The following is a 12,346-nucleotide window of genomic DNA, read 5'->3' as shown; positions in this document are numbered from 1 at the left end:
GAGCCCAGTAAGCAGCCAAAGCGTTGGTAATGCTGCTAGGCAATATTGACCTCCATGGACTGGCAAATTCTCCCATTTGGCACCAGGCAGGTCACAAAGGTGACAGATTAGAGAGTTTCAACCTTTCCTGAATAGGTGTCTAAGGGTTTCAGAAATATTAGGACCGTGAACAAAAGTGTTGAACTCAATATAACTTTGTTATGTAATGAACCCTAATAGTTTTGTTACAATGGTGATAAGTGAGCAGAAACAAATTAAAATTATGTCATTTGAGCTCTTCTGTATTTGTTCACGAACTGTGATTTTGGTTCACTTTAACATACAGTAACTCGTTTACCATGTTACTAAAAATACTCTTTTCCCTTTGTAGAGAAACTGTTGTCTACTCACAGTCTCAGTATCCTTCCTATATTTGTAATTTATATGATAATAGAGAAAACCTACTACTCACTTGTGTTTATCTTCTGAAGTGAGATGTGCTTTTCTAGCTGTCTACGAAGCTTCACTTCTGCTCCATATTTGCCGGTAGTTCCATTGTCAGCCAGAATAAAATGGGAGTGCATACTATTGAGTACTGTCAGTTTACTCATAGGATTGGACATTGTCTGGTACGGTCGGACCACCTGCATTAGAGAGACAGCTATAGCTCAGTATGACAACAGTAAACACCCCTGATTAAAATCAGTCATGAGGTACAAAATATTCAGACTGTGTTGTAGGCAGGTTACAACTAAAATAATTGTTTGCCAGTAGTTACTACTTTATAGAATTTGAGATATTGCAGTTTCTATGTACACATAGTGTAAGAAATAGTTGTGGTGCTCATCGCGCTGTGGTATTATTTGGCAAATATCGCTTTACTAATGGTTCACACCATTTAAAGAAACGTTAGAGTATTCTATTTCAATGGGACTGGTAGTCTGAATACAATTACCTTTCAGTCACCTTAGAGCACTCACTACATTTTGTATACTACTTACAAAACTACACACTCCTTACTTACCGTATTTTCACCGCTCCACACTTCAATAGCCTTTGCCATCTGTGAGTCTATCTTTCAACCCATCAGTCCAACAGAAAGACATTTTCAGTTTTCTAGTTTTTGCATGCCCCCCTCTCTCTCATCACAACATTCATCAGCAGAATGAAAACTCTTCTCTGTAAAAGTCTAATCTATATTCTTCCTCTTGCTGTGTTTTTGCTCAAACTTCTCCTTTTGGTTTCAGTTTGTTTTCCCCTTAACTCATGGTGAAATTCACATGTATGTAGAGGGCCAGGCAAGACCTTACACCATTTAAATGATGAATCCTGCTTAAAACTTCAAAATAGGGGAAAGATCTTGCGCAGGCACTCTATACAGTGGCAAATTTCACCCTCTGAGGAATACACATGTTGTAGACATGTAATATACTAGGCATCCCACGCCAATAAGAAAAGATAATAGTTAATATAAGATTGCAAATTATACCACAAATAATCCAGTTGTTCCAGAAGTACTATGCTTTAAGCACATATACAATTACTGAGTTGAAAAGAAACATGAAAATGTTTGGAAACAATTTAATTTAATTGATAATGTAACTTTGGTGGCAGATTATTTAACATTAAAAGATGATTTTATCATGACATTGCTGTAGTAGTGAGATACAATACATCACAGTAGGAAGGACAATTAAATAATATGGCAAATCTCGTGGGGTGAAGGCCCATCTTCAGTGCGTTTCTGTACTATGTCATTCTAGGACATCTGCATGTAATAAAATAAAGACAGAAGACTATTTGTATAATCTGGTATTACATGGATATAGCTGTATAACTGCCTTACAGTACATAATCCTAATTCAAACCATTGCTAATGTAATGCTTTTAGAAATTTTCTAGAGAGTAATGTATTTTCTTTAGCATTCTTAGGATAATAAAATGAATTACTGCTCATTTCAGCAGTGTCCATTGACCAAGTCACCCCTTCTCCCACTCAACAAAATTTACATTAGGTCAACACCACAAAAAGTTGTGGAAATTTACAATAGGGTTAAAATGCTCTATTTAGTAGGGAGTTAATACATTGCTTATAATTTATTCACCTAATGAATAAAACAAAATGATTTTGCAGCACAGTTGTGGTAATTTGTCCTACAGTCACCACATTAATTCTAGAAGATCAAACCAAATATAAGATGACTCTGTGAGCCATGGTCTCACTCTGATTACCTGTAGTAAGACTGAGTGACTGGTTAAATAAATTAACATTATATTAACTTGGTAACGCCACCTTTTGGTGCTATACTTGGTCTGAAACTAAGTGTCCATACTTGCTCCCAAGGAGGGCATGCTTATTCCATGTAAAAAGTGGAGTTACCTTTTGCAGTTGAATTTCCACTTTGGAGTTGAATTAAGCCAATCCACAAAAAAAGACACTCAGTGTGTCTCTACACTTTCATTCCTCTTTCGAAAGAGGTATGCAAATGAGGTAAATCAAAAATGCAAATCAGGTATACATTTGCATATTCTAATTTCAAAAGAGCTTCTTTCGTAAGAAGAAAGCCAGCGTACACACTGCTCTTTCGAAAGTAAACCCCATCTTCGAAAGAATCTTTCTTCCCATTAAATAAAGGGAAGAAGGATTCTTTCGAAGATGGGTTTACTTTTGAAAGAGCAGCATCTACACTGGCTTTCTTCTTTCCAAAAGAAGCTTTTGAAATTAGAATATGCAAATGAGTCACTGACTATGCAAATTTACATCTAATTTGCATTTTTGATTTACCTCATTTGCATACCTCTTTTGAAAGAGCAATGCAAGTATAGACGCACCCTCAGTGTAGAAAAACTGTCCATATACGGAGTTAGTGCAGGGTACTGGCTGTGCTTTAAATTCTCTACTAGTTTGTTTTGCAACAGCTTTTCCATGTAAACAAATCCGAAGTCCCCTTTGCTTTTGTTATTTTTATAATGGAAACGTAAAGGGTTATAAATAATAGTACTGGTTTGAAATTTCCTGGTCAGAAGGCTCTTTTTATCTTCTTAAAATGTCAGCACTTGCAGTATTTTGGGGTCCTTTGAAAGCAAATGAAACCCTACAGACCTCTAATTGTTATAAACTATCACACAGAGCAGTATTCAGTTAGGCAGTTGCCAGGGAAAGAGAATAAGTAGTACTGAAAAGACCAGCAGGGTGGCTTGCCAATGTTGTTCAGTTCCTCACTGTACTGGAATAAGAAATTGATTTTGACTGTAGTTTCTTTTATATTTTCCCTTTTCATCCCCTCAGTCATAAAGCATTTATTCCACAGAGGAATAAATGTTAATAAATATTTATGCTTTGATGAAATAGACTCATCTGGTAGGTTTTTTATATTAGTAAAGCAAACATGCAGTCTTTGCCTCAGACCAAGGAAACATTATACATTATAATTTGGTTACTATTATCTGCTTTTTTGCAGTATCCCATTGGGTATATGTCAGAAAGTTAGAGGAAAAAGTAATTCTGAGAAGAGGAGCAAGCAGGTTGTCTACCTACAAGACTACAAAGAGGAAAAAAAATTCCGCCTGCTAGCATATGAAATTTTGCTGCTTAGACCCATAGTTTGACCTCAAAATAATGGGATGTGACTGGAATGGGATTGCTTCTCATAAAAAATGAACAGAAAAGAGAAAAAAAAACTAACAAATCAAGTACAGTCTTCAGAAATGACATCATTGAGTGAATAATGAAAGAGACTGAACTAAGATGAGCCAGACAAACAGGAGGAACCTGGAATAGGATTCCTTCTCAAACCTTACAGAAAAGAGATAAAATAGAGACATTTATAGTAGTGCTCTGTTTTGACACAGCTAAATCCATACTGAAGATTTGAAACTAGAAGAAAATGCTTTGGAACCCAAATTGACAATAGCTCTTTCTTGTTAAAACACAGTGATAGTGTATAGGGATGAAGAAAAAAAACCACACTGTTGAATTCCCATTTGAAAAAAAAAAGGAAAAAAAAAGCCAACCAGACCAAAAACGACAAATTTTAACATTATCATTTTAAAAAGAAATCTGAAATAAGTAACAATTAAAAAAACCTATGTTTCCTGTGCAAGCTAACTGAAAGAATTCAAAAAATGGAATGTAACTTTTTGACTGTCCGTTTCTTTATAGCACAGTTGACTTGACTACACTTGAATTAACTCCTCTAGAGAAGTTATGCTGAGAGTGGCTACACTGAGTGGGGGCAGAAAGGCGGGTGTAAAAAGGACTCACACTGCACAGAGGGATTGAATTACTGCACAGAGATTGTGCCAGAAGATCAGCTATGCTACATTGAGCTGTGGCCTACGCACATCTGTGGACTAGCCAACTTCAGTTAAAATCTCCACCAACCTCAGGCTAAGGGTTGGTGCATGTCGTTGGGTCTCAAGTCAGGGGCAAGGTTTTTGTTATAGCTCAAAACCAAGGCAGATAAACCCACACCTGAATGGCAAGTAAAAATTTTAATTAATTCTTCCAATACCAGTTCCATAATTTGTCACATGACCCACAAACAAGCCAGGGAAGTCTTTGGCAGAGCAGGGAGAAATTACATATCCATCCAGTATTATTCTTGTTACATATATAGAGAGATCATGTGGGTGAAGTAATATCTTTTATTGGACCCACTTCCATTGGTGAGAGACATTTCTGAGCAACACAGAGCTCCACTGCATTATGTATCTAAACATTGTGGGGCTGGCGTATAATCTAGCCCAAACTTGTTGTATTCCAGGACAAAATGAATGAGATTCTACAGTTTACTCTTAGGAGCACAACCCTAAATGAAACCTGGGATGGTCATGTGTGCATGGGAGGGGTGGATGGAAGGCATATGCAAAGGTAGTTTAAACCACTTTTCTACTCTCGGACCTGGAGTGGTTTCTGGTGTAATTTAGATAACCCCCTGGGTGCATTACTGCCTATTGCTAATATGCCCCTCCAGCTTCATGTGCATGACTATTCACAGCAGGGCTTTTTAGGTCATCCTCTAAGGGAAACCTTCATTATCATCTCCCTATTGCACAGGGGAGTTCCTCCTTGGCTAAAAGCAGGACTTGACATTGCTCCAGACCTTTTATCATGGGTAAAAGAGCCAAAATGGCTGTGAATTCAGTGACTAACTACGGTTATTTTCATGTTTTCCAATGTTGGAAGTTCACTCTTCCTGAATGTTAAAACTGCATTAAAAATTAGAGGCAGTTTGTTCTTCCAATCTTATCAAACATATGATTTTCCCCAAGTTAACTAAATAGTCCAAAAACTGCAAGTGAAAACAGAAATACCTGATCTGTGGGTTTAAACATAATGTGCCAGTGTTTTCCTAAGAGATCCAACACACCTCCCACTGAGGATGACTGAAGTTGCACACACACAGCTGAGATTAGAATTTGATCTAATGACTCTGTGGTGCATGAATGTGCTGGCAGATGAAGAGGGTGCTGCAAAATACCTTCCCTCACCTTGCACACTTAGGTAGGATTCCACCTTGGTCTCAAGGAAGCACTGGAAATGGGGCCCACAGCTAACAGTATACGTGCATAGGTAACAGAATCCATCACTGAAACAACTCAGTAAAAAGAATAGTTCATGGGAAACTGCAGTCTTTAAAAACCCTTTAAACACAGGTATTAGCTCCAGGTGAGGAGCAGAGTCTTATATTTGTAAAATGGAAACCAGGGATGGTTTGAACCTAAATTTAGGGACTGGATAATAGGTCCCAGTTTTGACTTGTTTCTAGCATAATCAGACAGAATATTCATGGTGCATTTCAACTTCAAGTACAATGCAGTCATTTGTTCAGAGCTTTCAGTTTTGTTCAACCACAGTCTGTTTTAAATGCTATGAACAATACAACACAGATTTCTGGCACTGTCAGCCCATGCAGAAGGTAAGCTACTGAAAATGTTTACAAGCTGCAACCATCTGGCTTTCAGCAATTGGGGTTTCAGAATTCAGAACTTGGTCCATTTGTGAACATGAAATAAGTGTTAAGAAAAAAAAATCTTAGGGTTTTCTGGTGCAGAATTTTGCACTATTGCTTTGTATTTGATCATACTTCTTATGTCTTGTGATGACTCTTACAGCGAATGTCCCTAGATTCAGTTAAAGGTTATACTGTGGGCTTGCCTCTTCCACTGTTAGTACTAAATAATAAAAACAACCACTACTGTCTTCTCATTAATTAGCAGTATTCCTTGTCTAAAAGAAAAAATCCTCTGCCTTCTCCAAAATTTCTGCTATACTTTTTGACCACACACCAGTTGCTGAGTGCAAACCAGAGACCAATTAAGGGGGTAGGGAAAAAAAACTGAGAAAGACTGTATTAAGGTTCTGAATGTAACCAATATATGCTGGAAGAGTCAGAGAGAACATTGGATCTCTTTCCTCCCTGATGTGCTGACATTTAGCAGTATTCCAGAGAAGTCATGGAACAGCGTGAGATTACATTTGTACAACCGAACTTCAGTGATTTAACACAACAGGACTGGAGCTCATCTTTAACTCTGACTTTAATTGCTTCAAAGAATTTAAGTTTTACGGACTTAAAATTTTCACAGATTATTCTAGTCCATGGTAGTTCTTGAGTTAATATATTGTACTCCTTATACTCTTTCTACTCTCTTTTGCCACATCATAGGATGATGGAGATATCATTTGATTCGGAGATTTTCTGGACAGAGATGTTTGGGGAAAATAATCCAAATTAATTACTGATACTGACCATACAAAACCCCTGTGTTTACATTCTTATTCAGTAAGAGGAAATTGAGCTAAATCAAATGAAGGTCATTTTAATTCTGAATAAGAGTGTCCATAGAGAGGCTTATGAAAGTTCAGATAATATACCTTAAATTCAGACGTTTAGTTAATTGCATAATTTTCCTGAGTAACACTGTATAGGCAAGCCCAGAATTATACAACAAAAATGTACTTTGAATTTAAATACACAAATTTAATACTAACTTTCCGTGGTTTAAAAAATGTGTATTTTAATGGATTTCTACAGCCAAAAGGAAAAATTCTTATGTCATCATTCATTCCTTATACAGAACTCCCATTAAAATCAACAGGAATTACACCTGAATAATTAATACCAGCAAAAATCACAGTGCCATGAGCCTCAGCGTATGTCTGTACTTAGCACGTGTTCAAAACACGACAATCAATCTTCTGCAGTTTGATTTTGCCATGTGTGAAGAGGTGGCAAAATCGATCTCTCTGGGCTCAGCTGTTGACCCTGCTACTTCATGCTATCATGTGGAGTAAGGGATGTTGGTGCAAGCCTAAAGAGCCCCAATCTACACTACGGCAGAAAGTTGATTCTGATATGTCGATTCTAGCTACACTAATGGCATAGCTAGAGTTGCATATCTGGGATTGACTTTGTTCCCTAGTGTAGACCAGGCTTCAGAGACGTTCAAAGGCTGTCAGCACCATTTCTGACATATACAGAACTGTGTATATTATGACTGCAGAATTTGCCACAGAATTGAGCTCCAGACTATCAGCTTTCATTTTTAAAAATGTGTTTATATCCATAAATGCATGTTTTCAAGTGTAAACTGAGGCTTCACTGCATCAGCGATGAATAGTGGTCTGTGGGGGAGGGTCATCTGGAGAGGTACTTCCACCTCAGATGATTAAGTCAAGTCAGAAACCTCAGGGCAGAATTTAATTGTCAACATTATTTAATTATTTCACTGTTGCCCATTTTACCAGAAACATTAAACCTATGTACTTATCCTACAATCTCTTAGGCTTCACAGGAGCAAAAAGCTTCAGAATTTCCTTCAGACCAAATAGCAAATATTCAGGACCCCCACCCCCCAACCTCAAACACTGAGTTTTGTATTGTCAAGACAAAATTGTGTTACACACTGAAAAACCTAAGTATAGTGCCAGTATACAAGTGCAATTAATTATGACCCCAACATGGGTACCCTACTGATTCTATGGTTCATTTTACTATTAAACTGAAAACTTTGTTCTCATTTACATGAAGTTGACAATTTCTAGTCCAGGCACCATTGTGTCATACACTTTGGAGATCTCAGGGCAGAACTAGGTCCAGAGCTTCAGGGTACATGGGGCCATATACGTATATGATTTATAAGTAGTGTGATTTATAAGAATAAGAACAGCTCTTCTACCTCTCCAGTTTGAATAATTTGAGCACCATCTTGCATAATGAGTCCCTGAAGTTAAGGAAATCAATATTCTACACATGCTCAGAGTGTTATTTTTCAACACTGAGAGCTTTATTGTTTCCAAATCATATTTCTTTGCACAAGGCAGCACATATTCCTAATTTTGTATTGAAATACCAATATGGTATATATGCTGTAACAAATTCATTTTAATTAAAATACCTTCCCTGAGTGCTTAAAATAGTATATTACCTGAGTGTTTAAAATAGTATATCAAATGAAGGATGTCTTTTAACATTCTGAAAATTATTTTAAAATGGCTGCCTGGTGTTAAACTTTCCAAACCTATGTTGAACTTTCCAAAACATTTGCCTCCAGTCTTTTCCACTTCCCATGAGGCATTCAGTTTCTGAGCATAGCACACTCAGGCTGCTCTCCTGCAACTACTGTGACCCCTTTTTGTCCCCTGACATCTGCTTAGCACTTCCTCCTCTGGTCCCTTGCCTCAGCTCCCGCTGTAGATCCAACTTTAGTGGAGGAAAGGAGCAGGGCATGTGGAAGCTAGTGGGGAGAGGGCAGGGAGGAAGTCATCCCAGACCCTGGCCCTGCCCATTCTGGCAGCCTGTTAAGAAAGTAGGAGAAACAGCAGGGGAAGCTGGAAGAGAGACCCAAAAGGTGGAGCCTGCAACCTAAGGCAAGAGGTTACTTAAGTCAGAACGCCGTGCTAACTCACACAAAACTTCCTCTGAAATCCTTTTTAGCTGAGTAGGTTGTTGCTCATAACTTGTGTGATAACTTTTTTACACCACGATTCTTCCTATGATACTAATGCATTTAAAAGTAAAGGGTCAGAACCTACTGTAGGCATCTAAAGGAGAAAAAAACATATGAATTCATAGGGGCCTGGGCTAGCCTATAACATTTTAAAAAACAATTTAGAGTCTGAAACTTCTGACATTGTTGCACCAAGGAGTCTGACTTCTCCATAAATCCACAACCCCCCTGCCCAAACGATGACTGGAAGTGTTGGCAAGAGTGTGACTAATTTGCAAGGGCTTGCTGAGTAAGCTGGAGAGCAAGCGAAAGAGAATGTGAGAGATTTTCGCCCTTGTAAATATCACATGCAGAAGCAAACTTTCTGTCTCTAATGCTGCTGATATCTCTGCTCCACCCAATGAAGGGATGTTGACAATTTTTTCAGTTTTGATACTAATTTAACTAGACATTACGCTCAGGCACATAGTACCACACTAGATACCAGAGACTAAAAAGTAAGTACACCTACCGTTATTCAAGGTTTATCTATTTGTTATTTGTGATATTCCTTTTTAATTGTATTCTTTCCTTTGCTTTATGATGATTTACTGCACATGATGATGTACCAACATGTACACAATTCTTCTGGTTTTTATTTACAATACTTTTACTTTTCTGTAAGTTTCATGACCTTTACATTTTATTTTAATAAAGAGATAATAATGCTTTTATGTATGATATGTCATTCTCCTTGCCTGAATCTTTGTTTCCTTAAATTATTTTTCTCCAAAACAATGAAGTATATTCCAGGTGGCTGACAAAAAGATGCATGCATAGTTCAAAAAATGTAAAGAGCATGAACATTAGGAACCACTGAGTAAAAAAAAAAAAGACAATATTTTATAAATTAGGAATGACAGAGTAAGTGATTTTTGCACTCTCTCAATGGTCAGTCTAGTTTCCTTTTTGTCTAAGCTATCAAAGTTTGGAGGCAGAGGGATTCAGATTCAAAATTACAATTTCAATACATACACTTCAAAGGGGATAAGTATTTTTAGCTTTGTGAAGCTCAAAAGCTTATACATGTCAACAGTAGAAGTTATTCCAATAAAAGATAATAGTTCACCTGTCTTGTTTCCACCCTACAGACTTCAGCAAGGTTGTACAGTTGTAACTTATGGCGACATTCAGTCAAAGAAAGTCACTCATGCATTCAGACAATGTTATCCTTGTAAAATTTGCCAAACAACATAAAATAGCTGTGCCAAGCTACCATTCTCAAGCATTTTGACAGAGATATAGACCTAAAAAAGCATGATGTGAAGAAAGGTGCACAGTAAATGTTACCTTGAGCCCTTATAAGATATGAGATACTTGGTTTCTCTGGAGCCCTGGCTTATGAATGATGGATCCATCTATGAGCTTTCCAAGGCTGTGGAATAATTGCATATAATATACTAATTTGGACAAAGTGTGCAAAGTGGCTGGAGCAGGCACCCTGGGGGGGCGGGGCATAAAATTTCCTAAGGGGAGGTGCTGGGTTGCTAGGTCTCAGGCTCATCCATCTCATTAAAAATATTGGAATATGTTACTGTTTTAATACGTGTATTCATATTTATATACTGATTAATAATCCGTTTACATTCTACATACTTATTTTCTTAAAGATGCCAAAAGTTTTTTGTTTTTCATACGAACATGGCCAACATTTCCATCGGTTTGGATTACATTAGACAGGTTGGGAGGGGAGCATTGCTAATTACACGGACAAAATGTGGGGCCCTGATGGAAAAAGTTTGCTCAACCCTGAATTAGAACATAGCATGGAGCTAAAGGCTGCAACACCATACATTTGCAAAAGAGGGCAGAATCGTACATGAAACCTTAGCTTTGGCATTCTCTGACATGTAAGTGATTTGCAGTGCAAACTTATCATGCTTTTAGAGCAGATTTTCACTGAAAATTCCTTGTATTTTATTTTTAAAAGGAAGAAAGGTACTAGAAGTGGTTGAAATGCCTGAAATTTCATGAGTCTTACTTAATCTGCCAGAGGGATTTCCTGTTCTAATTTTGATATGCTCCCACAACATATAAATTTAGGAGCATGACTGAGTACTAACACTGTACCAAGTAGCTCCACTACAAATCTTGCTTCTAACTCAAAAGCGCTGACAAAAACCCCAGAATATACTGACATGTTGTAACTGACGCATATCCTCTAGGACTTACATCTTTGCCAATCAGGTCCTCTTGGTTCTCTACAATTCCCCAGGGGGCTATACCAATGGTACAGATCTTCCCTCGGGATTTTGAGGCATGATCCTTTAATGCATCTCCAACATGCCGAATGACTCCTGGGGAAAAAAACAAGAGAGATATATTGTTAAAAATTCAAAGCAAAGGACTTTTGGTCACTTTGCTCTGGACTCAGCAAAGCACATAAGCATATGCTTTACTTTAAGGAAGAGAATGATCCCATTCCTACTCAACAAAGCACACAGAGAAATACTTAACTTTAAATTCGGCTTAAGTGTTTCGCAGAACTGGGGCCCTAATAAAGTGATTTAAATTGATACATACAGTGCCTTGTTAGTTCAGTGTATTTTATATACAACCATACTGAATCGTGTTGCACAACTCTAACAGTGAAAATGAAGACACACAACTTTGCTTTCTTCCTTATCTGTATCCACCTCCATAGACACAAATACACAGGACACACATACCCTCTCTCTTCCCAAAGCACGCAGAAATGGGGAAGAAAATGTGCATGATTGTCCTCACAAACTTCAATACCGCAGGCATGTAATCAACAAGTAAGTGATAGAAATGTTGTGAAAGCATTATTAGTCATAGCTACAGACTGCAGTGGCACCCTCCCATGGAACCACACACCTAGTCACTTAAGACAGTTTCCCATAGGGAAAGCAGGGAAAAGCCAGCACAGAGCCCAAGAAAGTACAGCACAATGGGCACAAAAATGGCTGCCCCATGACTTGCTACGCTCTGTTTATTATATGCACTTCCGGTGTACTTCAAAGCCTCTTCTGGCTACTATATTTACATTCCTGTACAGTGCACATGTACAGGACAATATGCCAGGCAAGAAGTTGCCCTTGGACTCTTGATTTCTTTTCTGCTTACCAAGCTCACTTTCAGAACAGTTTTGACACAGTTTGTCTGAAAAGCTATTTTTATCCCCCCATTTTAGCTAACTGGAGCACAATAGCACCCAGAAATTTAATGTCACTTGCTCTTCTTCGCTGACAACTATGCCTAAAACATACTTCATATTTACTTGCACTCACTGAGGGGAAGACTAGTTCCAAATTACTTTCTTAGATAGTATTTTTTCAAAACCAGTCTGCTTTACTGTTTCCTTGCACTGGTTCTATGAATTCTAAATTGATATGGGCAGCACAATAACAGA

General features: G+C 37.8%; 1 protein-coding gene across 4 annotated transcripts in view; it reads right to left on the bottom strand.

Moving 5' to 3' along the window:
• Positions 1–12,346, bottom strand: part of TRPM3 (transient receptor potential cation channel subfamily M member 3) — a 503,278-nt gene that overhangs the window by 161,006 nt on the left and 329,926 nt on the right. For all 4 annotated transcript variants that reach the window (XM_074994073.1, XM_074994074.1, XM_074994075.1 and 1 more), the window contains exons 5-6: positions 11,146–11,270; positions 452–623 (exon numbers count right to left, since the gene is read on the bottom strand). In XM_074994073.1, the coding sequence (XP_074850174.1) occupies positions 452–623; positions 11,146–11,270 (297 nt within the window). The remainder of the gene's footprint in view (positions 1–451; positions 624–11,145; positions 11,271–12,346) is intronic.

This window comes from Carettochelys insculpta, chromosome 5, assembly GCF_033958435.1.
Source record: "Carettochelys insculpta isolate YL-2023 chromosome 5, ASM3395843v1, whole genome shotgun sequence".
In the NCBI taxonomy this organism is placed as follows: Eukaryota; Metazoa; Chordata; order Testudines; family Carettochelyidae; genus Carettochelys; species Carettochelys insculpta.
This window is presented reverse-complemented; position numbering and strand designations above follow the sequence as displayed.